Source organism: Branchiostoma belcheri, unplaced genomic scaffold (genome assembly GCF_001625305.1).
Source record: "Branchiostoma belcheri isolate BF01 breed outbred unplaced genomic scaffold, Haploidv18h27 scaffold115, whole genome shotgun sequence".
Classification (NCBI taxonomy): domain Eukaryota; kingdom Metazoa; phylum Chordata; class Leptocardii; order Amphioxiformes; family Branchiostomatidae; genus Branchiostoma; species Branchiostoma belcheri.
The window spans coordinates 810,177-837,794 of NW_017802547.1; the positions used below are offsets into that span (position 1 = coordinate 810,177).

Consider the following 27,618-nt stretch of genomic DNA (forward strand, 5'->3'; position numbering starts at 1 on the left):
TGTCAGTATCTGTTGACATGAACTTGACAGACAGCTAGGTTCAGGGTCACAAAAGATGGAGGTCTCCCTGATGATCAGCTTACAGCTAGTGTATAAAGTTAGACTCCAGTAAAGACATCTGGCCATGACCCATGTTTTACCTCTATATCACCGGTCCCTTTCTGTTCCATGTAAAAACCTTAGGGGGAGGGCAGTTTAAAAAAGGTATCAAAATTAGAAGTTACGACGAAAAGCAGATAATGTACATTCATTGAAGTTTGTGGCACTGAAAATAAAGAGTTTGCAGTATCGTGGAGTTTGCAGTAGTCTCAGTAACACAGTGAAGGACAGAGTATATATTTCATGTATTAGAATGTTGAGTTTGCAGTGAGAGTTTGCTGATACAAAGCAGTAACAGAACAGAAAGTAAAATGTTCAAGAGTACAGGAAGAGGGGATAAAAAAATTATTTCCCCACCCCTCCTGACGTAAAAATGGATTAGCCGTGAGTCAGCCTTGCCAAGAGAGAGAGAAGATAGGTTGCTCAGCTAGAGAGGTTGTTGACTGTCTATAAATTCTCTGGAGAGGCCAGACAGCCTTTTGATCACTCAACCAGATGTACCAGTGGTATTTTTGCAATCTTTCTCCAAATAAATCTTCTTTTCCCCACTTATGTTTGGGTCATTCCATTGCAAAAGTCGCAGAGGAGGCTGTCCCTATTTTTTTCCTTCCACCCAGAATATGTACCGTATAACACCATAGTCTCATAATCCACTTATGCCCCCTCCCCTCTTATTTTGGGAAAGAAAATTAAATTTGCAAAAACAAAAAAAATTGCAGGAAATGGAGAATTTGTTCATGGAAAGAGCAAAATTAAGACTTATTTCTGGGTTTGATTTAGACTCTACAACTAGTACAAGTACACAGCTGCAACAACTCAAACTTGGTAATTGCTTTCCCTCTTCTCTAGGTGAAGCCAAGTCCGCGGAGACTGCGATAAAGAAGGAGGCTGCGTCGTCCAGCGAGTACGCCCACCCGAGGTTGGAGCCCAGCAGGCCTGGATTCCCCCACCCACCGCTCATATCTGAACACAGATCCACCTACCCCTACCCGTCCTTCGGATTGGACCCCAGGAATGGATATGTGGACCCACATTTCAGTAAGTTCAAGCAGTGCTGTGTACTGCTTCCGGACTTATAAAAATGTTAAGGTTCAAATCCAAAGAAAAACTCTGAATGTTGGGAACCAGTTCCGGACTTACAAGAAAACAAAATAATGTCACATTCCCTTTTTCGTTCTAAGCCACTTAAAGTCTTCCACAGATCAAAAAATTTGTACTGCAAAGTGAAGAAATCGGGGCTGAGAAAAAGCAGTTTTTGTGGCCACATGGTCAGCTTGTAGAGGTGGTCGCTTGGGCACGTGGGCATACACTCTTCAATATTCCAAAATGTACTGCAGCGGAAGTTCTATATTTCGGGACAAGTCTATTACCATGGCAGTATTTCTCCTGAGAAGAGCAACAGGAACTATGGTTAACATCTCAGACATCTTGTGGTCAGTTCTGTGTCATTCAGACCCTTTCAAGGAAGTCTCTGAGTCACTACAGTTTCCTTCCTCGGCCAACTGACCAGTCACTGAGCAGTCATGTTTTTCTGCTCTATCCACCCACTCACGAGGGCGTGATAGGGGTTTTGTAGAAATTACACAATCTTTCCTCATCGCTTTGAGTAAGGAATCAAACCCTGATCAAATTGTCTTTTTGTCTGAATTGGTGAAACTTTTTGAAGCCAGTGTAGCACAAGTTTCTTTGCTGGGAAAGCTAATGTAACTAAGTTGAGAATATCACAAACCCCTGTGTGTGTTTTTTTCTGCTATCATACTGAGTCACCAACTGTCATAGGAAATAAGTTGCACATGGATTGGTAGGTTACAATGTAGTTGTGTAGACATGGCAAAAGCATGGAAGTAGACAAAGGTAGGTGGAATAAATTGTGATACCGTGTTGTGTAGATCTGAAACCTTGAACTAAATGAATGTGCAATGAATATTGTTTTTTTTTTCAATAGTACAAGAGCAAGAACATGGTCGGTTTCTTTTCATAACAAGTTAAACAACTTCAAATTTACTGTTGACTGAACTAGAAAATAGATCAGTAATTGTATTCATGATGACATGCTCTAAGTGTTGTTTAGACAGGTGACATGAAAACTGCCAGTGTGTAACAGTGGCTAGTGTGTAGGTCACACCTGCAAAACAGCATAATTGTTGCTCTTTTCTATGACTTAATTAGTTTTACAACCGTCCCATGTGACTCACTCATTTAATGGTGCCTGAGGCAAGATTTTTTTGTTAGTTCGCTTTGCTAAATCCTTCCAATTAACTAAATCTAACAGGATTCGTACCAGGAGCTGAGTTGAAATTTGAAACGTGATGACTGTTTGGTTTCCTTCCAAACTTTCCTCCATTGATGGTCTAGCTAGCATCTAGTATGTTACAAGAATTATGTTCCACCCCCCTCCCCGTTAGGTCATGTATTGTGCTCAGCCATTCAGGAAATGGAACTAAATGGTTTGCCGTAATTACTAGATTGTAATGAATGATTAAACATTGAGTGATAGTTACTTGTTCAAGCATAGATGAAGTAGTACCGAACAAAAGATTTTAAAAGAATCTACCAAAGAGGTCATTACATACTTGTTACAGGCAATATTTTTGAGCTGGATGTGAGAAATAGTGAGAATTTTTGGGGGGACTGTATACAGAAAACCACATTGTGTCAGGTGAATTTTTCTTCTGCAATATTCAAAATGTCTCTGCAAAATGCAGACTGCAGATGGGTATTTCTAACACTGCTGATAGTTTACAACAATTAGCCTACTCAAACTACACATGATAAAACTAAAGCATGGAAGGATGTCAACTCCACTGTTCCTAGATCTGGCGATATCCGTGTGGGTTCTCTATTAATCATACACTCCATACGTCGCCCTACAATCGATAAGATGTGAAAAAAACCACTGAGGCATTCACAATAAGAAAGCAGTGTGCATTAAACTCTGACCCTCCCGGCATTATCACTCAGTTTCCACTGTCTGGGGACAGTAATCCTTTAAAGATGATAGCTATACCAGTATATTAGCTGTCAGGTCTGTATAAGTCATAAGGTAGGGTCTGTCCAGGGAATAAGACTGTTACAGTGTACCTGTACACTAGCAACACTCACTGAAAGAACTAGAAATATTTGAACCAGCCAAAAGTTGGTTGGAAGACTGTCCGATGATAAAATGTGCTTTTTCAGATTAATTTTTGAAAGGTTTGAATTTTGTTATTTAAACTAAGGCCACACCAAGTAAATTTTATGGATGACGTCCGCGCGCGCATTGATTTTGGCCTGTTCCTAGAAAAAAAAACAAGAAATTCCGCTTCCTGTAACTATGACCAAAGAGTCACGACAGTGCCGCAAATCGTCAGATTGACATGAAACCCGTAACGCGAAAACAGGACAGGACGACAACTGCTGTTCCACCTGTTTTGATGATGAATAAAAGACTTCTTGCTTCTTACACTGTGTCACCTCATTCAATTTGTGTCCTAACATTTGTTGTCTCCTAGTATATTTCTAATCTAGGCATCTTGTTTTTTAGGGCCCTTCTTGTTTTTTTTTCGCCCTCTCGCATTAGATTTAGGGTCTCCAAAGGACGTCATCCATAAGATTTACTTGGTGTGGCCTAATTTGATTGTTGTTGGTAAAGATTTTTTCTGACCTTGAGGTAACGATATAGTACTATTGAGATGCGTTTGTACAAAAGTAGTGAATGCCTTTTCTTTTTTTATCCCGACAACTAAGTCAACCGGGCAGCAAAGCAAGTTAATTTTCGCTGTCAATTTTTACACACTTTTCAAAGGAATTGGGAAAAAAAGACATTAATATTTGATATCCCTAATATCTAATATGGTCCAACTCAAAATGAAGATTTTCTTTGCAGATTTTGATTTGTTTTGAGATACACTGGTAACACTGTTGCATACAGTTGTAACTGCATCCAAGAGCACACCCTCCAAGTAGGACGCTTGTTAGACTATTCCTCTGGTTCATATAAAAGTCTACAACTCTTTTAAGAGTGATAGCTGGTCGGACCTCCCTGGATTCACGGGAAGACCTACCGTGGCGCGTGGGACCGCGTCTGTCAAGACGTGATTGCTCATCAGCTTTGCTCGCCGTGCCCAGCGCGGGAAACCGGGAAGTGGATGAAAAGAGCGTCAGGTGTCTGGCTGTTTGATGCGCACGCCGGGATTTCACTTGTTAAAAAGAAGATTGCGTTTTGCGGCTGTCTGATGGGCCTACAGGGAGGCTCTACTCAGGTGGCAGCTTTTATAAGCTGTTTCCTTTTTTTGAGGATCATCTTCTCAAAGTTATTAGTGAAGTCATTGGCAAGGTCCCTGCAGAAAAGATGATTTTTCAATTACAAAAGATTTTCTTGCTGGCATCCATATTTTGTAATGACAATTGAGTGTTTCAAAAGGTTTCAGAGTGACATCTCGATGTTAGATTGTACTTGCATTTGTACCGTGTACCTTTTTTGTCCATATTATAACTTCTTGTAGTAATTTATACTGGTAGGTAGGTCAGGTAGGAGCTTTAAAATTCTGGTTTGGGTCGATCTTCATTTGATTGACATTTGTGGTGTCGTTGGGTAATGTACTAGTAGTTGCACACTACCTGTCTTGCTTTTATGGTTACTGATGTAATTAAATTATACATGTACTTCTTAATAATTATGCAATTTCGTATGGGTTTAGTAAGGCTTATAGGTGTATGGTCGAAGAAAGTATTTCCAAATAGCAGAACAAAATTTTGACATGCTGCAATATTGCAGAACACTGCAAAAAAGTATTTGTTCCACTAGAGATTGGAAAGACGTGAGACAGACAATAGACATGTAAATGCCCACTCCAAACTTCCCACCCTGCCTCTCTTCAGGGAGAAGAGTTGATTGCACAAACCCGGGGAGAACAATGGAGTAACCTCCTGTTGCTGCGTTATGAACTGCCTGCCTGCTGGAAATGAAATTTCGTCCTCAAATCATCGTCCCATCCCCCCGGTGGCACTATATCTCCTTTCTATTGAATTTGATATCAATTTTCATTCAGCGCCGCAGATTGAAGCAAAGTGGAGTATTATTACTCGGGATCCCGACGCCCACAGGGAACCGCAGAGTGCAACGCAAAAATAATGGCGGGGAATTTCGTCGGGCTCCGGCGCGACCTGAGGGACCCGGGACAACTTATCAGGGCCGGATTGAACACAGACAATGGGTCCGCGCGGGGATTGCAATATGGGAGATCTTATTACACAGGTCTCACGAGAAATATGGGCTATTGGATGCGAGCGATTGCTTGTGAAGTGCAATTTATGATGGAGTTATGACAGTCAGATGAGGGCAGTTAGGGGTGTATTAATGGGATCCTTGTTTAGATGAGTGCAGCGATACTTCATTCCTGTGTAATACCACAGAGGTGGAGCACAGCAGGGAGGCGGCAGGACGATATGAGCAAAGCTCTGACTAGATGGAAGATAATCAAGGGAAGGTGAAGAAAGTAAGGAGTAGGAAATACACTTCTGAAATTTTAAAGGATTTCAAAGAAAAGAGTGTTGTATTTATCAAGCAGTAGTATCAGCCTTTTCATGTTTTTGTATTTTGGTTGATGATATTGTATTTAAAATGTTACAGATTAATACAGAAGCAAAGTTATTATATATACTTGTGTGAATAGGTGGAAAGTATTGTAAATTTATAATTTATCTCCTTTCTTGGTAGAAGAGCAAAGAAGGTTTTCACCGTGTTTCAAGTTTGCGGTTTGTACTACAGTTAACGTATTTGCAGTGATATAATTTTATGGTGAAGAGTTTGCTGCAAGAACTGCCAAATTCCTAACACTTCTAAATTCGCAATATATAAAAGTTCTCAAGGACAAGAATTTGCATGCTGAAAGTTGAGTAGTTTCCTTCTTTGAAAAAAAGATTGATGTACATGTAGTTGGCTGCTAGCCGTTGTCATTTTCTCCACCCAATGCATGATGGGAAGGGAAGTTGATAACCTTGTTGGGAGATTGTTTTGTGGGGGGCCAAATCTCCGACGGAGGTCTCGTCTTTTAGAGACCGCTTCATTGTCGAAGTTTCCCCCTCGCGTGATGAGACATTTGGATTTTTATCGACCTTTTCATCCCGGCAATCCATCTTCGGGACAACAAATTTGGTTGTCGGATACAGGCAGTGGTGGCCTGTCAATCAACCTGGTCACCCGCAAACCCGGGATGACCGGGAGTTGACCCGCTGCACCTTAGTGTGAAACTGTAATTGTGGCATCTTAGGGGAGGGTATATATGTTTAGCCAGCTTGATTTTTATCTATTGATATCGATCTCAGACTCTGTACCTTTACAGGTGAAGATCAGAATAGTGATCGTTGTGACAATGGAAGTAGACAAATTTAGAGTAGACAATGTGTGTGAAGGTATCGGTAGAAATGTCTGACTAAGCTGAATTTAGTTATGAGACGACGATTGAGTTGTTGTCATGTCTGTTTTGGTGGGTGACAAAGTTGAAGTACCGGTAACTGACTGGACGAGTTTGTATTGACAGTTGTACCTCCTCAGGTCTTTCAAAGAAACTCATGTAGTGCTCTACTCAATACAGTAGTGACCTAGATACAACGTCTGCATGTTTTCTATAGGTTTTCAGAGTTACTAACTTTGTGAAAAACTTTTTACCCTATTTAACGTATGAAAACTAAATCAAGTTTAACTGACAGTTACACTTGTGGATGATCTATGTTCACATTTCTTTTTATGTATAGGAAACAATATTGAAACAAGTCACTGAATTTTGCAACGTGACTGGACGTCGTGGGTTCAAACCTCGACTGGGTCATACTTTCAAAATGGTACATACAGGTTCCTGTGCTGATTAAAATTTAGTGATTATTCAGTTCTCACGAGTTGAACACACACCCCTACCAGTGGACTAGCCTCCTGCTGTAGTGCTTAGACAACTTTGTGGCCCTATACATTGAAAGGTATGGGAAGGATTTAAACTTCTTGTGTGCCTTTCCCTCGTGTTCTAATGCTGTGGATTTTGTGTTTCGCTGCAGTGTCTCCCGTGATGCCGTTCCACCAGCCAATACCAGTTGACGCTCGGACTAACGAGGGACGGTACACGTTTGACCCCCACAACGTCTACCATGTGCCCATACACAGGTACGTACGCAATGTTCTATATAAAATGATTGTGTCAGAAAGTTTCACTAATATTGTAACGATTTTGAAAATAGAAGGCATTTTTTTGCCAACAATTTTTAAAAAGATTTAGGGTTAGATTTAGAAATAGTCACAGTTATAAAGAAAAAAACTATGAAGAATTGACTTCAACACAACTTTATTTTCCCCACAGTCCGCCCTTTGGTGGCAGCCCTGTGTTGTCGGATGTCTCCATGTTGCGGCTCACCCCCCACAGACCACACAGTGACCCCACATCCCCCTTACATGGCCCCCACCCTGCCTTCAGGCTAAACCCCTTCTTCAGCCCCTACCATGGAACCCCCCCACTGTCTGCCCTGTCCCAGGCCAGGGGGCTGAGTCCTCACGATGGTGAGTATGGAGTTTCCTCACCGCTATTTACTGTAATAAAGAGAGAGAGATTTTCTGTAAATAACTTTACGTTCATGTAACAAAAGTTTGCGGCCTGAGAAAAATGGACATATTCGAAAGAACTATACCTTCATGGTTCAGGTAAAACACTTGGTTGTGTAAAAAGAGTCTCTTCATTCAGTGACTTACCAACCTGATGAAACTATTCACGGAGCTCACATTCTACCTATTCTCATCCCTGTCCAGGCATGACAGCAGCAGAGTACTACCACATGGCAGCCATGAGCCAACAGCGCATGTACAGTGACATGCCTCCTCTCAGTGGTGGCAGTGGCAGTATAGCCATCGACCTGCCTACAGACGGTAAGATCAGAGAATAAAGGTTTATTGGTTAAACATTACCCGTGCAATCGTAGCATTTTTTGTAGCGCAGAATTGATGTAGGGTTTACCATCACAAATTACACATATTACAATAACATATTTGCCCCCCCCCACACACACACTTTTTGTGGAACTGTCGCAAGTGTCTGTTGGGCTGCCATTTGGCACTACCAGGTGACCTCAATGCAACTTCTAACTGAAGATAGGTACCCATTCACACCTGGGTGGAGTGAGGAAAGTCGTGTAAAGTGCCTTTCCCAAGGGCACAACGTCGGGGCGCATGTCCAGACATTTCCCGGGTACAACTCGGGATCGAACCTGCGTCTCACCATTTCATAGCCAAACACTCTACATGTAACACTACACTACAAAACCATGCCTCAAGGTTATGTTTTGGTAGCGTTTCTGTGTGATGGTATTTGTGGTTGAACAGCGTAACTCTAGAAGCTATGGGAGGACTGTTTTGAAATCCAGTATGTGGTTAGGCATTGATCATGACCTGTTGAAGAAAGGATTAGATTTTTAGCCCCTGTTTACATCTATTGAGTATTGTAAAATAAATAGCTTACACTTGCAAGATACAACTTATTCAACATATTTTAAAAAAATGTATTTACATCTTCAAATAATTTTAAGACAATTCCTGTGAATTAAATGTTGTTGGATACTATATTTTCTTCCTTGAAACAATTGTAAGTTAACAACTGTATTGTTCTTTGTACAGCAAGCATTCTATTAACATGTGTCAAGTTTAACCTTGTAGAACAATTTGTATATTTTTTAAAGGAATTTGGATAATGTTAGTTGCCAAGAAAAACAATTCGCTGTTCCAAGTTGTCGCCTCCGAGTTTCAAGTATCTGTTTAGTCTGAAACAGTGTCCTGTGTTCTCAGTAACGAAATATCAACTAAGGGGAGACATTCTAAAACATTTCCCTCATAAGGCCACACCAATTTGATTTGTTGTGGAATTTTTCAGGAAAAATATGAAGCAAAACGGAAAAAACTAAAATAAGGTAAAAGCTTACATTGTGAAAAAAATCCATGTTTTCCAACTCATTAGAAAGACTGACAGAAAATAACACACCCGATGGATTAACTTGTTTTTTCAGGTTCAAGGTTCTCAACACCAAGAACAGCGGCGCGACACGGGCGCAAGCGTGCACTGTCCATCTCCCCGCTATCCGGGGAATGTCTGGACCTCAACTCCATGATCAGAACGTCGCCAAACTCTCTTGTTGCATTCATTAACGGCGGCTCGCGCAGTGGTTCGTCTGCGAGCACGGGATCGTATGGTCACCTGTCGGCAAGCGCTCTGAGGTAAGGGTACTAACTTTGGACATGCACCACAAAACATGATGAAGTAGGGTTAATCAACAAAATAAAAAAAAAAAAAGATGAGTCTCTCGATGTATAAAACTATGTCTGAAGGGTTTGACTTCTCTTTTGTAAACCTTGGAAGATATGAAGCTGTTGGTAATCAGCATTTTTATCTCTTTTCTGCCGGCAACAGGACTGAAGGTGCAGAGAGCAAGCCTGGGACCCAGTCCTCGGGTAACCTGCCGTTCAGCGCGCCCATGCCGATGTTCCCGTACCCCACCTCCCCCGCCATGCAGCAGTTCCACAACAGGCTCATGCGCCAGAAGAGTCCCTTCCACTTCGGCATGCCTCACGCGTCCCCGTTCGCCGCCCCCCTCCCCGCCGGTATGGCCATGTTGGCAGCACAGGGCGCCATGCCTCCGTCATCTTCTGCAGCTACACACACAGAAACAAAGGTACGTTAACAGACACATGGCACGGATCTATAAAGAACAGAGCAATGGTGCCCCCCTCCCCCATCTTGTATACTGATTTCCAAAAATGACATGCATTTGAAAAATGCAAAAGGCTAGGGAAGTTGCTGCCTTGAACAGTTTTGCTACCTTGAACAGTTTTGTACCTAGCATCATAGTAATCTAACTTTCTGTGGAGATCCTTTGAGTCTTACAAATAATGCAATCTTAGGGCACTTGTCTTTGCAGTTTAGAAGCTTTAAGTTTAACAATATGTATCCTTCCTTAGGGTAATACTGACTGGTTCTACTACACATTGCGGCTATTTGTTGCTGGGATTATACACTTGTGTATCAAGAACCTTGCTGGCCAGTGATTTACGAACCTGATAAAACTATTAGGGCAAGAAAAGAAACAACATCTAGCATTGACTCACACTCACTCACTATCCGGTTTAGCATCTGTTGTTCTCAACTTCTGAGGATTAGACATGCTTGCACAACAATTTTAGCATGTTGTGCTTCTTGGTTTCAATGTCAACAATGTTCCCAAGAAAATTTTACCATCTAAACCCCTCAGTTAGATCTACTGTTCAGGTCTAACTAAGTAAATGGCCTGTGTACTGGCCCTGACTACAGTCTGACATCCAGGCTAAGTCGATAAGCAATAGCCCTGTTAAAAGGATCATACTGTGTTCAAGATGTTGATGCTTTCCGCACATTTACTCTACAGACTGGAGAGCCAAGTTCGAGTATCGTCAGCAGTACCATGGAACCGTCGGAAAGCAAACGCTCCAAGGTCAAGTACGAGGGTTCACAGGGCTCTCCGGACAACGTGCCTTCGACGACATTCCCCGCCGAGTCCCGGTCCGAAACCAGCATGGCGGAGGGGACCAACGAAGACGCGGAACCTCCTGTGTATGAGACCAACTGTCACTGGGACGGCTGCAGCAAGGAGTTTGACACCCAGGAGCAGCTAGTCCATGTACGTTGGTCTTGTTTGTTTGGTTTGTTTCGCATAACTGGTAAAACGTCTTTAGATGTACAAAACTGGAGAACACACCAGTTTTCTGTACAAGCTGCATAAAACTGGACTGTAAGGTTTGAGCCACTCACACCGGAACGGACCACTACTCTTTTCACTAAGTGTGCTATATTCCCATTAAAATGACTTTGTCTTATATGTTTATGGTTCTACTGCAAACGCTGTTGTTGCGTCAAATATTACTACATTTGGAAAGGGAGAAATAAAGATTAATTGAGGAGGCAAAGTAAACGTGATTTGCAATATATTTGTTATATCAAGGTTGTGTTTTTGTTGTTTGTGTGCAGCATATCAACAACGATCACATCCACGGTGAGAAGAAGGAGTTTGTGTGTCGGTGGGCCGAGTGTACGAGAGAACAGAAGCCGTTCAAGGCCCAGTACATGCTGGTGGTGCACATGAGAAGACACACTGGAGAAAAACCTCACAAATGCACGGTAAGAAACTATCAGTGGGCCATGCCACACTCACACACTCGCTATCCGGTTTATCGTCTGTTGTTCCCCGTCATCAGAGGGTTAAACATGCTTGCACACTGATGCTGAGGCTTGATGGCAGCCCGCCAATTTAGTTAATTTTACACAGACCACTGAGAGGCCAAGGGCATGGAACTGGCTGCAGAGATACAGCGACAACCAATTTTGTTTCTTGGCTCTTAGATTTTAGAAAAACACAGTCTTGCCCAAGCGACCACCTCTATAAGCCAGTCATCTGGCCATATTATTAATGGCCGCTTTTTCTCAATCCCAATTCTTTTCCTCCCATAGACGTAAGCTCTAAAGAACTTGCCTGAGACGACCACTTGTCCAATGTGACGATATCTGAAAATGGATTTTCTTTTCAAAATATCTGTCTGTTTTGACCAATTGCTGACATTACATGTCTGTAAAGTCACATGACCTAGGTGCTTATTCAGATGAATCCTGTGTAAATTCAACACACTATTATTTTATTGGAACAAAGTTTTAGCTCCATACTACCTTTCACTCTTGTACTTGCTTTTAGCTTTGTAGCTGTTAAATTTGTTGGATAATTTGTTAAACCCCTCCCTTATGTGGTGCCCACAAAACATTGCCCCAGAGAATGATGTAAAGGGCAGAGTTTTTTTGGCAGTGATGGACCTATCAAACTACCCAAGCAAAAAACAATGGACACAACAGACAGCTGAACAATGATGATTGAAGGAGGTCAATGACCTCAGCCATAAATACATGCAGATATTTATGTATTGTAGGGAGGAAGGGAAACGATCGGTCACTACCGAGAATAGCGCAGGACATGACTGGTGCATTCCAGGGATGTTTGGTCCACTGTGGACAGAATTCCGGTCACATGTGTCCACTTGTTGATTGAGGATGCATCTTTGGTCAAAGTTATGTTTCTTTTATGGGTCACTCATGTCATGTTCACTTATGATATTCTGCTACCTAGAAAGGAGAATGATATTATTGAAAACGAAAATTCCCTACCAAAAGCAAACCAAAGCAGGTTTTGTAATATACCGATCATCTAAATGCTGTAAATAATTTTAAAGTTCATTGGGACACTTGATTTCGTGGTAAAGGGTAAAAGTTTTAAGTTGACTGTTAAAACAATACTGTAGCAAACAATACTGTAGCACGGTAGTAACATAGAGCATTGTGTTCTCACTGTAAAAGCGTTGAACATGAAACCACTGCGATTATTAGATGATACACGGGGCGAATATCATATTTTTCAATGTTTTCTTAGCATTCAGAAAAATGCCCTGCGTAGCACACAGCAAAATCATGTCTGCTGAATGGGCAAGTTTCATTTTTTGTTGGAAGAGAAGCTTGATGGTGTAGAGAAAAAAGTCAGCTAAAATACATACTGTACCTCAACCAGGGGTTGGTATCTATCAGCAAAAAAACTGTCATAGAAGAAGTGACATTTTCCTAGGACTCAAAGGTCGAGTTGTATATAATTATCCAAATTGGGAACACAGCAACCTGGAACAATTTGGAAGCTTGCCATGGGTCTAACAGCTCACTAACAAGGTTAGCCGGCAACCTGGCTTCTATCAATGACAGACCACAAAAATCTAACTACAGGGTGTCCCACAGTCTCAGGCTTTCTTGAATTGGTTGAAAGGAAAGGACAATTTTACAGTCGTAAGTTACCAGATGGTTAAACTGCACCCTCAAGACTGTAGCAGCACACTTACGGCCATTTAATTGAGGACACATGTGAGCGCGCATTTTCGGCCAATGGTAGAAGGGCTTGCATCCCTCCAGCTCACTCCAACATGAGGTGGGCGGAGCCTGTGTGTTTCACTATGTGGGTGGTCTGCTTGCCGACACCTCTGGTCACAGACCTACACCAGCGATGGTAACCTTCCGAGTTTTCATTGAAGTCTTAAAAATGTCAGGAATTCTTTAGACGGGGCTCCTAATTATTCTGTAGAAATAAAACTGAACAGGCATAATGTCGCCCTCAGGGTAACAGGCTTTGGCCGGTGTACTAAGATTTAATAGACCATTGTTTGATGTAATATGGCTTAAATGGCCTAATAGGTGCTTACATGTGGCATTCACACTATAACAAAAAGGCTATCTTTCCAGCGACTTTCTATTCCAGCCAAAACAAACTTAAACTTCCTAACCAAACATACGTTTCACCTTCAAGTCTAACACATGGAGTTTCCAAAATGATGGAGCCTTTTAAGTAAGTTAGCAGGTGAAAAACCTAGGTGTTTGGTTGTATAGTGTAATATTTGTGGTAGTATGTCTGGTGATATTTGGAACCCTGTTCCCCTGTGTGGTGTGTGTATACTGGCCTTTTATGTTCCCACATTGTAAGGCTTGTCTATCATGACATTCACTATATGTCACACAGCGGAAGCGGCTAACACAAGGCAATAGACTTACCAGCAGCTGTAGTTAAAGCACAAAGAAGAAACCATTGCTAGCTTGTCACGAAAGGGTACAAACAGTGGAAAAGGGTGGCAAATGACCCCAGGCAGTTTTAGTTTAGTCCCCTGTAACTCTAAGTTACAACTATAGGAATGAAACCATCAAAATTGTGTGAAAATCTTATTACTCTCTTGTACAAGGTAGCAAGGAAACAGTTGAAGAAGTGGAACATTTTATGGTTCAAGTTGAACATTTTTATTATTCTGTTTAAATCAGTCAAATCAGAAACTTAAATTTGATTTTTTTAAAGAACTAAACTGTTCTACACAACTACAAGTTCAACTTGCACTGTTATAGAGAAGCTTTCAAATGTGACTATTTTCAGCATTTAAAGAAAATTTCTGATTTAACATTTTCATTGGCACAAGTGTCATAAAAAACAATGGCTGGATGTTAATTTTGTTCTAGCTAGGAGAACAAAATTTGCAGATATAATAAGCTCATGCTAAAATTTTTACATGTTGTGGTATTTTGGATAAATCGTCATTCGAGCACTAAAAGAATAGGTATATTTCCATTAGCCCTTCAATCTCTCTCATACATAGCCAAGAATGGGAAACCAGATGGTATTGAAAACAGCTACCTGGGGACAGCTGATGCCAGTTTAATAGCTCCACTGTCTCAGCCAAATAAAGTCATTCAAACTTCATTTAAGCCTTTTTACTCCATATTGATACTGGCTGCTGCCTCCCAGAGGAAATCATACTTGAAATTTCCCCATGGACGACTCCTGAATTACTTGTAAGTCACTATCACCAGTGATAGACTCACTCGCCTCCAATTTACTTGTGATTCAGGAATTGCAGTAGACCCGTGGGGTCTTGATCCAAGACCCCAGAGCCCCCTCCTAGTGGTGGAGACAGATTAGATGGTGTCATCAGGTCAAGTTGTGCCGGAAAATAAGGGATGAGGGGGCTTTTATGGTTGAATGGAGGTGGGGAGGGGGGCGGACAGGGTATGGTGATTGATGGGAAGTAAAGTATAGATGAAGATTACATGGCTTTTGGGAGATGGCGCAAACATTTCACATGGGCTAGCTTAGCTTCCCCAACCACCTCCATACATCATAATGTGATCATTTAGGATCAGCTCTCCACTGTGTTATTATGGGTGCCAAATAGTAAGCTGACTTGTTTTATGTCAGACGGAGTCATATAGTAGATTATGCTTCAGTTCAACTTAGCCGTTAGGTATGTACTATTAGATGCTTATTCATTGTAGGAAACCAAGTGAAATTGGAATAAAGATTTCAAGTCCCAATGCAGAGCTCAAAATGCTTTTTTCTGCACACCTGCACTGGTGACTGTAACGTTATAGAGTAAAGTACACAAGGCTATCTTTTCTTTCATGACCAGTGGAAGAGTAGCTCGTCTGTGAGCTAACCTGTTCGAGATCACTCTCCTTTTTCCCCCAATATCTGCTTGGAGACTAAACAAGTGGCCAAACTGGTCACTCCGCAGAGAACATGCCGATAGACCCTGCAGTTCTCCTCGGAGCGGGAAGTTTTTGTTGTTCATAATTGGGGATGTTTCGGGTTCACAAAGGAGCCAATCTTTGAGTCCTAACCCCATGAAGGGGTGGCCATTGTGAACTGACAGCTCCCTGACATATCGTGTTTTGTGGCCCCCAACTGTTGTAATTGGGTGTATTCATCTGAAGAAGATGGTCAAAAATAATGGCCAGGTCTAGAGTCCCTGAATGGCTTGGTCATAATCTTGTCTCCTGGACCATATTGAAAGCCGCAGTGTCCGATATACTGTGTGACAAGAAGTAATAGAAATCTTTTTGTCCAGTTAGTTTGGTTCTTAGTGCAGTAAAATATTAATGTGGATTCTCTTCCCGCTGTGTTTATTGTAATCTTACTTTAAATTCATATACAAATTTTGAAAATAGCAATAGCCAATAATGGCCAAGTTGCCCTGCTGCATTACTCGATAACAAATACAAGTTTGGTGACAAAATGTTTCCTCTGCAGGGACAAGGTTAACCAGTTATAAAGTTTAACTTTCCATTTTCTCAGGTATTTTGTTTGTTGAGTTAAAATATGATAATAACAGCCAATTGTTAATGTGCTAGTTGTTGTGCTGTACTAGCAATGAACCGAAGCCCTGAAATAGAAAATAGATATAAACAAAGTACATAGTATCAGCATTTGTATTTGCAGTTGTTACAACATTTTCATCCTTCTTTTCAGTTTGAGGGCTGTAACAAGGCGTATTCTCGGCTAGAGAACTTGAAGACCCACCTGCGGTCCCATACAGGAGAGAAGCCGTACGTCTGTGAACATGAAGGGTGCAACAAGGCCTTCTCCAACGCCTCCGACAGAGCAAAGCACCAGAACAGAACACACTCCAATGCTGTAAGCTATTCATGTTTTATCAAATAAGAACTTTTCCTGCAGTCTTTGAAGTACACATTTAGTTGATATCTTTATATACTGCATATTCTATTTGTATATTATCTGACCCTGACCTCTTCTCTATTTTGTGTGTAAAGAAAGGCTCAAACAAATAGAAACATTTTTGAAACTACCTACAAGTTGCTATAGTTTTGTGTTGATATCTCACAGTTCCAATGTTGCAGGGGATTGTGGGTAGGCTCAAAGGGTTTATGGCTAGGCTCAAAGGTGTAGGCTACTCAAAAGTGACTAGACGAAAATTGTTTAATAGCGAGAGACCTTACCTCAAACCACAATGTGTCATAATTTCATGGAACTGCAAAATGACTTGTTTTGTTATTACCATAATGATGCTATGAGCGATTGTTGAATTTGTGTTATTTTCTTCTGCCTACCAGAAACCGTACGTGTGTAAAATCCCTGGCTGTACCAAGAGATACACGGACCCCAGCTCGCTACGAAAACACGTGAAGACAGTCCACGGTCCCGAGGCGCATCAGACAAAGAAGCACAAGACCCTGGGACCCACGCCGCGCCCGCGGGACCCACCGTCGGACAAACGAGACCAGGACTCGGTCAGCTCGCCCCCGGACAGTAACGGCGTACACAGCAGTACCACAAACCCCGCTGCTTCTCAAGGATCACCTGGACAGAAACCTACTGATGGTCACAAGCCGGTAAGTCTATGGAGAAGAATTTCAGTCACAGAGTACTGTTGCGCTTTCTTAAGTCTGGAGTTCAGCCTTGTCGGTTGGGAAACAGGAAACACAACATTTTTTTCCTTAGGCCTGCTTTAGTCTGCTCCAAAGACTGAACTCCAAGCCACTTTCCCTTGCAAGTTCAGAAACTTTTTATTTCTCCTTGGTGCTGTTTTAGGCTAACGCAGAACTAGTATAGTGATGCAAATTTGTGTTAATGCTTCTTCCTTTACATGTTTTTCATAGTCAGTAGTGCTTGACATGACATAGGTTTGTGTAAAAGAGGGAGGTTTGCCCATCATTGTTTTTACTTTTCCAGTTTTGGATTGTTAACTTGTCTACGTCCTCTAACTCAGCATGCTCTTTGTCCACATCAATAATCTCCTAAGCTATACTAACGGCTAGATGTTTAGTTTAGTTTTTCCAATAACACATGTCCTTGAAGTTTTTCCAGACTTCTTTGACAAGCTGAACTAACAGTGTGTCTGTGTCTGTCTCTTGATAACCCAGTGTGGCTTTCCTTTTGGTGACAAGGAAAGAGATGGTGGCAGTTGAGGTACCTCTTACCAGTCTTGCTGTGTCAGACTTCTTTTTTATTTTGTTACCCTTTTGATCTGTTCCAATCCTTTGTCCTCATGTTGCATGATGCCCCTTTAAAGAATGATTACCCAAGCAAATAATTCTAATAGCTTTAGATCAAATGGATGACTTTTCATAGAAGAAGGAATTAAAAACATAGTTATGTGTAATTCCTGAAATCACTAAGCTTTGATCAAGGTGGGTATGGAATGATTTTCATCAATTTTTTGGACAATTCCTACAAAAGTAAATGAATTTGTATATGGTATGATATAAACTGTAAAAAATTTTTTTGTGCACCTAATTTTTTTTTTAAATTTCGAGCCCTCTAGTACAAGTTGTACAGGTTTCACCCTACAGTATTGTTTTTAACTGTGAAGATCCTGCAATCTTTGCTCTTTACAGTCCTGCAAACTTGAATGAATTTACAGTATCTTTCCTTTGTCCCCCTCCCGCTCCAGACCGGCCAGACGTGCGATGCCCAACAGTCTGTTTACGGCTCGTCCCCACACCACGACAGCGGCGTGGAGATGAACGCAAACAGCGGGAGCCTGCCCGACCTCTCCACCATCGACGACCAGGTCATCAGCGACAGCAGCATCAGCAGCACCGTCCCCACGTCCCACGCCGCCGAACGGGAGGGCGTGATGGTGGCGGCGCGGCCCGGGCTGGTACCTCGGGCACCGCGCATCGGAAACAAACCTGTGAACCAAAGAAGAAGGATGCGACTAAGTGGCAGCACCCCTGGTCCGACCTCCCCACCCAGATCGGACTCTGTACAACTACCTCCTATCGAAAAGACAGGTGTGTATTTTGTAATTTGGAAGTGTATTGTAGTTTGCCATTGGCCTCACTACATTATTATGAAACAAGTTTGAACTGCAATTGCCAACACAAAAAATTTTATTTTATTTTTATTTTATTTTGTTTTATTTTTATTTTATTTAAAACTGTGTCGTTCTGTCCTCTTCAGGTTCAAGAGGACCGAGTGCTCAAGGCTCGCATTCTTCGGTTGAGGCCACCAACAGAAGAACGAGTGAGCTTCGCGCATCAGGCCTCAGTCAGACGTCACGTACCAGTAGCCTGGGCAGCCTGGGTTCGCGGAAGGACAGCGCGAGCACGGTCAGCTCGTACTACAGCAGCAGACGGTCGTCCGAGGCCTCGCCCTTCCCGGAGAGCATCTTCTCCAGTAGAAGGTCTAGCCAAGCTAGTCCCTTCCCGGGCATTAACAGAAGAACTTCCAATGGGTCACTGTACTCGCCAAATGATTCTTACGACCCCATTTCACTGGGGTCATCCAGGAAGTCGAGCGATGCGAGCAGTTTGAGCATGAACGTGAACGAACTCGGGATCAATGTTGAACAGCAGCAGATGTTGCGGGCGAGGTTTATTCAAGCGACAGGACGGCCGCCTACCGCTGTCTGTGGCACCGATTCGCGACCCGAGAGCCGCCGAGGGGACAGGAAGGAGAAGGAGAATGTTGAAGAGCCCAACCCGAGACGGCAGAGTGACCTGGGGCACTACAATAGGTTAAAGGGCACGCCACTTCCAAAGGAGGTCAAGGACGGGCCTCATCGCAGGTCGAGCGCTCCTCAGAATAACGACATGGTCACGAATCTCCCCGACGTACCGCGTGACCACAGCTTTAACAAACACACGCCCCTCCCCCCAGTAACCCCCCAACCCCCACCCCAAATTAAAAAGGCCTTTAGTCCCACGAAGGTTAAACAAGCCTTCAGTCCCAAATCAGCCAGTACTTCCATGCAGGGAGTCGCGGAGGAATTTCCGATGGACTTGATCGAGAACGAGCCTGACGTGATAATCCCGGACGAGATGGTACAGTTCCTGAACTCGCAAACTGGCGACGATCCGAGGGAGATGGTTCCCAACTTTGAACAGGTGGGGACGACGCCCACTTTCTGTGAAGACATTCCCATGCCGGTGAACCCCATCCAGACAGACAGCTTTGGAAACATGGGATCTCCACAGCAAGCCTTCAGTCCCCGACAACAACCAATGGCACCTGTCCAGCAGCAACAGGCCTTCAACCAATCACAGCAGGTCTTGTCACCCAGTCGCCAAAGTTATAAGATGTCTCAACCAATGGGGTCACAGCCCTTGAGTCCCATGGAAGTCAGCATGGGTGCGTTAGACCAAAGTCCCAACCCTCCGACTTACAATGCCTCACAGATGAGTCCAGCTCAGCAATTCAGTCCTGCTAGTTATGATCCCAACTTAAACTCGCCCTCTTGCAGAGTTCAGCAGAACTACAACCAGATGGGTATGCAGTCTCCCGTGCCAAATTATGCAAGTCCGACAAGACAAGCCCAGAACATGGCACCAAAGCTCCCGACCATGCCGGCACAGATGATGAGTCCTCAGCAGCGTCAGCAGCAGATGCAAAACATGCAGAGTCAGCAGCAGATGCAGCAGCAGCAAAAGCTGCAGCAAATGCAGAAGCTGCAACAAATCCAAAAAATGCAACAAATGCAAAAGCTGCAGAAGATGCAGCAGATGCAACAGATGCAAAAAATGCAGCAAGCACAAAAAATGCAGCAGATGCAGATGCAGCAGCAGGCTCAGATGCAAAACATGCAAGTGCAGCGGCAGATGCAGAACATGCAAAAACAAACGCAGCTGCAACAGCAGATGAACAACCTGCAGCAGCAACGGCTACAGCAGCAAAACATGCAGCAGAACTACAACATGCAGCAGATGCAGACACAGATGCAGCTGTCTCCAAACGTGCAGCAGCAGATGCAAAACCTGCAGCTGTCGCCGTCCGGTCAACAGTACATGCCGGAGGGGCCGCAGCAGATGCAGTACCAGGCCAACGTCCAGTTCTTCAACATGCAAAAACCAGCCGGGACGACAGATGAAAACCCCACACAGGTCAACGTCGTACATTCCACTATCGAGCCACACCACTCGCCGCAGCGGGCTGACGGGGACATCGGCCTGGAGAACGCCATGCCAGGGCCGTCCCAGAATCCTATGGGCTTCCCCACTGGGAACGCTGGCTACACGCAGGACCAAAGCGCAAACTTTGTCGGAGGTGCGAACATGACGCCCATGGTACCGCCGGAGACACCCGGCTCTGCTTCCAACATGGTCATCAACGACATGAGCTCCCTCATGGCCTCTCTAGCAGAGGAGAACAGATATCTCAACATGATGGGCTGAAGCAATGGACTTTTATTCTGTCAAGATGGCTCAAAGACTACAGGCTGGGGTGGTTTGCTATGTGTTAAAAGTTTGGGGCTTCATTTTTATGAATGACAAGTTGTACAAAGATACTGGGGTATTGGTCAGAGTGACATTAAAGACTGATTTTATGTCATTCTTTCAAGCCCTCCAACTTCCCATTGATGTGAGTGACAAGAAAAGATAAATCAGATTTCAGAGATAAACTTTAGAGATGCCATGACTGGCCAATTTAATGTCTCAAGAACTAAAATTGTTGCCATAAGAGTATGGATGTGGTTCTCTTGCTTTTTGTAACAGAGTAAACATTGGTGCCATTTGCATAGTGTCTTGCTGTTGAAATCAGTAGGTAATGTGTATGTAGATATAGGGGTGTACTTGTCAAAAGTTATGCTGACAACCATAGGTGGCCATGGTGTCTGTCTGAAGTGCCTGTTCGTGCCTAACTGTTATAGACTGGAAGGAATTTAACTCTCATATGCACTGAGGGCAGAAGGTATTGAATGTTTTGTTTACTGCATTAGGAACTTGTCTGATAGTAACATGACTAGCCTTTCTTTTATTTATTCTAGTTCACGACACATGAAATGACAAGTACTTCTATTTAACAATATCAGCAGCCAAATACTTGCCACTTTACAAAGGTTTCCATGCAGAACCCATTGTATAAGTTAAGATATCACTGCAATCGCCCACTACCCATGTACCGGTAGTTAGAGAAAGGCACCTTCCTCTTGCTGCAGTGGGCATCCGTGTTGGGGCCCACTGGTCATTCACACTAACAGCAGCCATCTTGTTTGAAAGTTTTGGAGCTCAGTTTAGATGCAGTTCCACATTTGAAGCCATTTTAAAAGGTAATCATGTGCCTTGTCTATTAGAAGTTAATGGACTCAGGAAATGTACAAAGCACCGTTGTTTGTGTGTATGGTAGAAAACTGATGAATACTGTACTATGAGATTTTTTAAAAAGATAGCAGGCGTAATTCACCGGTGGCAACCAGGTGTAGCCAAGAGCCACAAATATCACACTGAAAGTTGATAAAATTGTAGGAAAAAATGACATTGTGATCATGATCAAAACTTGTATATTTATGAATAGCTCTTTGAAACAGTAACAATTGTAAAGCCCTTGTGAAGTTTTGCTTTCTTCATATTTAGGACACACAAGTTTTCAACAGACAATAGTAGGTATATCAAAGAAAGTGTTATACTGGCTAGCCTGAGTGGAATTTAGGTTGTTATCACAATCATTGTACATATACGTGAAACTCTATATTCAAACGAGGAGAAAGTTTTCAGAGAAGATATACATAGAACTGTTACCATGCTTCATGAAGTACAGAACCATGTAACATAAGTGAAGTTTCATCATGAAGAAAACAGAAGAATGTTTGCAAATCATGACCATCAAGAATGTGAAATTATAAGTCTTCCCTGATTGAAATTATAGCCTGTACAATAGTGCTGTACTGTGAGTGCACTGAACAAAATGCCATTGTCAGTCATGCTCCATGTTAAAACACATACAAACTGCAATATGTTCACAGTAGTCCTTTTCAACTGTATGCTTGTGCACATTTAATGAATTGTTTTCAAAAAGCAGTCCTACAAATTGCCATCACCCACAAATATGCTGAAGCATTTAAGAAGGGACTTGAGCAAGTTTTTCTTGATAAGAAAGTTTGTTAGTCTCTACCACTTGTTGTAGTGTGATGGGAAAAATGTACAGTTGAAATATGTAAAAAACAGTCACCCTGTCTTCCAAAGTCATACCAACCAGCCATATTATTAAGGTCCTCTTTCTTGCCAATTTAAAAACAACCAGACAGCCATTTTTGTATGTTTTTAATACTAACCCCAAATCTTATATTTTTATGATAACCTGTTTTCTTTTGTCTTCCTGTAGCCCTGATTAGGAACTGTTTGTGGGATAGTTTTCTTTTATTGTGTCCATTTGTTTTGAAGATGCGAAGATTTTATGAACTTTCAGACTATGACCTTTTTGTATTCAAAGTCTATTAAATGTATGAAAGTGTATGAGCTTGTCTTGATCATTGCATTCACTACTTAGTATAATTCCTTCACTTTGGTTAAAGAATACTCAATTCACTATCTTAGTCTTCCAGACAGAAAGAAATCCTACTTATCTGATTCTATCTTTCTGACACATTTTTTAGGTCTAATGGTTTCCTTTGAATCCCGTCCACATTTGTTGCTTTGATGGACGTTGCTAGCAAATCTGGTAGTTGAGGCACTTGGTGTCGAAATCGCCATGGATTGAAAACGCCCCATAGCGGCTGGAAAATAACTGCATCATTAGGAGCAGGAGCTTATTTAACATTGTCCTGCAGTACTTCATGTAACTACTAGGCTGCTTTTGATCCATGCACCAATAGAAACATCATGAACAAGAATCAACCAATCAGAAGGTCTGTAGCTTATTCACCGTGCACATTTCTTACAGCTTGGATTGCCAAATATTTGTCTGTAAGTTTTGGCCAAAGTTTTTTCTCTAAAATGAGTGTTCATTTCAAACATTTTTTTAATCAATACACAACAGTAACAACGGCAATATGGCGTTGCACTCAAGTTTATAACTTATTTTAACAGCAGCAGTGCTGCGGCACACAACAAAATACAATTAACATACCATAAATACACAGGGTCAACATAATGACAGTGCACCAATGAGAAATGCAAATTAATGTTCTTGTTATCACAAACAGAGTTACAGTGCAAAGCCTATTTTTGATAGATTCTATCACTGCTAAACAGCAACTTTCACATTATGTAATTGTAAAAGAATATTACTGATAAAATACAGTCACCAACTTGTATAGTACACATAGTGTATATAGTATTATATGATTTATATACCACAAAGATACTTTGGCAGACTTTACAAGACTAGTTGGATAACATTATACAAATTGGATATACCCCATTCAAATCTATACACAACTGACAGTTTAAAAGAGCCACCTTACTTTGAACTCAGTACTGCAGTACAAAGTATAACATCAAGAACTTGGTAATTCAAGTTCCATGTCGACATTAATACTGTTTCTCTTGTCGCCTTTCAACGACATTCAGCGAAACAATTCTAAAAAAGGGTTTTTTTCTTCTTTCGATTCTTTTTTTAAAGCATTGTAGTCCTTGAAGAGAGAGAAACAAACACAATTGTTACAAGGGTGACGATTGGATGTTTCACTTTCCAGGCTGGAAAGGGTTGGGGTCGTCCTTGTCAAGGTCGCTCAGTGTGTGATTGACCAATCGGTGATGAGCTTCGTCAGCACGGATGGCCAGGATGACATCTCTCATCATCGCATCGTGCTGGCGAAAAAATTTATCAAGAAATTTATCAAACAGCTAAGCAAGTATTTATCAAACAACTAAACAGTAGTTACTGGTAACAAATGGACTACCTTAGCAGACTGAAGGTTAAAACACTTACAGGCAGACTCCAGTATCTCTTAGCCAGTGGAGGGGCTTCCATGTTAGACCACAGGGGCAGACGGCCGCTGTCAAAGTCCTGGTGGGACCAGAGATGAGGAGAGTTATAACGCATCAAACAAATCTTAGGCCATGGGGCAAATTTCGTGAGGGATGTTTCATTCAGATGTTTTGAACCTTTTTTGACACATTTTTCTCTTCGTAATGTTAGACAACTACATGTATAATAGAGATTTGGACAAAACTGGATTTATTGCTACAAGCATCCCATTACCCCCTCAGGACATACATGATAGGTGCCTTACCTCCAGACACTTTGTGTATGTTTTGACTGCCTCCTCCTCCAGGTACCCCACAAACCGATGACAGAACTTAGGATTGAGCAGGTACGCAGCTGAGAACAGCGTCACAAACGTTCCTGTAGACAGAAGATATAGGCCAGTCAATGGCAGACGTCACTGTTATGTTGCATAGTGTAGCACCCAATATGGCATTCCCTAGTTAATATCTTTGAAAATCTTTTTTCTCTTGACAATTTTGGTCCAGTTTGGAGACGTTTGGGCTAGAAGAAACAGATAGGGTCTAAACTTTCCTACTTTGGTCATATTTTGGTCATTTAAGTGTTTTCACCAATTCAGTGGGCATATTGAAAGACCTGAGTGATGAGGCCTTGCCTGCCCAGAGCAGATGGACACATGAGAAAATTAAGTCAAAAGTATGGTTTGTTTACTGTTATCAGCTACACCACGGCACAAACCTGGTTCAAAGTGTATTTTTTTTAAAAAGCAGAGAACCAACCAACCAAACAGGACAAACAGACCCACCTTGCGCAAAAATGACACATCCCCTGAAGACTGCAGACGGCTGTTTCAGCTGTAAGGCTGTCATCAGGTGCATTCTCTCATTCTCTGCCTCCTCTGAACACACAAAAACAATCCAGTGCATCAGGTTTGTTCTAAATTTCGTGTCATACAGAAGGGCAGTTATACTTGCTATACAGATATGATTATGAATGATACAGATAGACAATAAACTTTGAAATTTGAAAAACGCACCCAGTAATGTGTGGATCCATCCGTGGTCTCTCTTCAGCCGTCGGAGTGAATGCAGATGACGTGTCATGGCGGCTACCATCCCGGGAACGCCCGCCACAGTCTCCAGGAAGATGATACGCCTAGGAAGGTACGGAGGCACTCATTCAGCGTGCTACTGTAGTAGTTTGGCACCAACTTTGTATTGGTTTGAGGCTTAGGTATCAGGAAAAGATTAATTAGCAATTAGTTCACACATGTACCAAAATTAGTTGCAAATGTACCAAAAAGCATGTAGCTACTTACTGAAGCCATTTTCTCTCTGTTCTCTTCCCATATTTGAAGCCTGAAAACAGGTCAAAGTTCCATCGCATGAACTTCACAGTCCCATATGCCAACTGCAGTGACAGACAAATATCACTGTGACGTTACATCACCTGACATCATAGGTTCGGACAAGATTTCTCATAATATCCATTAACTAAGAAAGAGCAATGTAGAAAGAAGACTATAACTAAAGAGTTGGAGATAGGACTTTTACCTTGTCTGTGAAGGTCTGTGGAGGAGTATGGGTGATCACCACTTTGTTCACTTCTTCTTCTGTCCTACAATTGAGATCAGGAAAAGATATCAGGATGAATGAATTCAAGTCACTCTGGAAATTAAATCTTTATTGAATTTTGCATGAATTACCAGATGACGTACCAGATAGGGTGAGGTAATGTGTGTTGTCCCATGGTGCCATCATCTTTCACATCCATGTCATCAGGCTTCCCCAAACCCGTTCTGGGGAGAAAATGAGTACAAGTTACAATAACTACAATGGCTGTGGAAGGGTGGTTTCATCACCTTAGATACAAAACGTGATTTCAATATTCTGATAATTTCTAATATTGTAATAACCTGAAGTGTGCCAGGTCTGGACGATGGTCTGGATGCAGAACATTCAGGAGGTTGGCTGTCCCTCTGGCGTCTTTCCCCGTAACTGCACCTTTCTCCGTCGGTGTGGAGACTTTCTCAGTCACGTGTTTTGGGGAAGTTTGTGTTGCAGTACTCAGATACATTCTCTGAACCTGTGAAAGCCAACAAAATGACCAATATTTATAAATGAATTTTCAGGGGTGCCAGAGTATACAGTGCAATTTTATGGAATACAGTGCAATTTTACGGAATACAGTATAATCGTATTAGTATACAGTGCAATTTTACGGAATACTGTGCAAATCATAACATTATTAGTATACAGGTGTATTGATTTGACGCCCATGATGGACAAAGATTTTGACCAATTTCATGGACAAGAATCAGGATGTGAAAATATGGAAAGAGATATCATTAAATTTGTCTCTTTTTTCTCTTAAACGTTGCTGGTTCAAAATCATGTGAATTAGTTTCATTTCTATAAAACACACATTTACTTAATTTCGGTGAGGCAGTGTCTTCACTGGAGGTCAAAGGGTACGCGTGTTTTGATAAGGAAGAAACAACATGGCCGGACCAGTTAAGAGGTTTATGACCGTAGTTGACCGGACAGGTATGTCTTAAGACACAACACCACTCGTCTTAAGTACACCGCTTAAGTAAATCCCCGGGAAACACTCTTAAAAGATGGTACAATTCAAGCTTAAGAGGTGCCAATGAACTTACCAAAGAAATTTGACGCTGACGAGGAAGAAATGAATTCAAAGGTGCCGCTGAAGGCTGAAAACTTCTTCGGGACAACACCCCGCCTACCCCCGCTACATGCAGCCGAAGCGCCCGTCGGGTGGCCATGTCTCTTCCAGGAACGATCTAGTCCTTCGTAAGCAGTTAAACTACCGTCTGTTGTCTCAAATCACTTCTTAAACAAACGCCGAACACTTTCCGATTGTTAGTTTTGCAAGTCATCGGTCGTGGAACCTGCCTATATAAGATTTGGGTAGCCACGCCCACTCTGACGTAGGGTTACGTCATGTTACCTTAAATAGCGTCACCGGCGGCGTTAAGCCGGTCTGTACCGGAATCGGCTAGAACGCGGTTTATTGCGAAACTCGCAGGAAGTTTTCTTTTCGGAAGTCATTAAAAGGAGTTTTGAGATGTGTATAAGGTGTATGTTTTGTATTTGTTTCTCTTTCAGTGTTTTCTTGTGTCTTTTGCTTTTATTTCAAAACCGTTGAAGTGCTGGTGTCAACATGTGATTGTTCTATAACCTGAGCGCGTCACCACTTTTTTTATATATTAATACCCTTTAAATCCGCGCGAAAAAAAATACAAATGATCGACCTGTTGATCAAGGAGGTTTGTCGTGATTAGCTGGAGTAAAGCTGATGTAACGTTAGGGATACATGTGACCATTCGGTCACGGTCCCATGGGAGGCACTGGAATAAACTTCATTTCCAGATTGGTGAGTGCTAGTGCAATTCTAATGGCCTCTTTCATCATCATCATCATGATGTATACGTTTTGTAGGCCATGTCATATACTGTATACACTGTGACCAATGTCAGAAGGCAACAAAATT

At 42.1% G+C, this 27,618-nt stretch overlaps 2 protein-coding genes across 2 annotated transcripts; one reads left to right on the plus strand and one right to left on the minus strand.

The window, feature by feature from the left end:
• Positions 1-1,039: 1,039 nt before the first annotated feature.
• Positions 1,040-21,417, plus strand: LOC109462330 (zinc finger protein GLI2-like). Its single transcript, XM_019758867.1, has 12 exons — positions 1,040-1,137; positions 7,129-7,234; positions 7,428-7,624; positions 7,871-7,987; positions 9,118-9,325; positions 9,519-9,780; positions 10,510-10,761; positions 11,109-11,258; positions 15,949-16,113; positions 16,551-16,829; positions 17,891-18,233; positions 18,403-21,417. Coding segments are annotated over exons 1-12 (4,290 nt in total). The 5' UTR covers positions 1,040-1,136; the 3' UTR covers positions 20,613-21,417.
• Positions 21,418-23,328: 1,911 nt separating this feature from the next.
• LOC109462341 (alternative oxidase, mitochondrial-like) lies at positions 23,329-27,019 on the minus strand. The gene is made up of 10 exons (XM_019758882.1): positions 26,765-27,019; positions 26,021-26,190; positions 25,823-25,903; positions 25,659-25,722; positions 25,424-25,515; positions 25,142-25,260; positions 24,911-25,003; positions 24,392-24,504; positions 24,088-24,165; positions 23,329-23,966 (listed from the first exon to the last, which is right to left on the minus strand). The coding sequence occupies exons 1-10, from the start codon at positions 26,888-26,890 to the stop codon at positions 23,841-23,843; spliced, it is 1,062 nt and encodes a 353-aa protein (XP_019614441.1). The 5' UTR covers positions 26,891-27,019; the 3' UTR covers positions 23,329-23,840.
• Between the last annotated feature and the right edge of the window lie 599 nt (positions 27,020-27,618).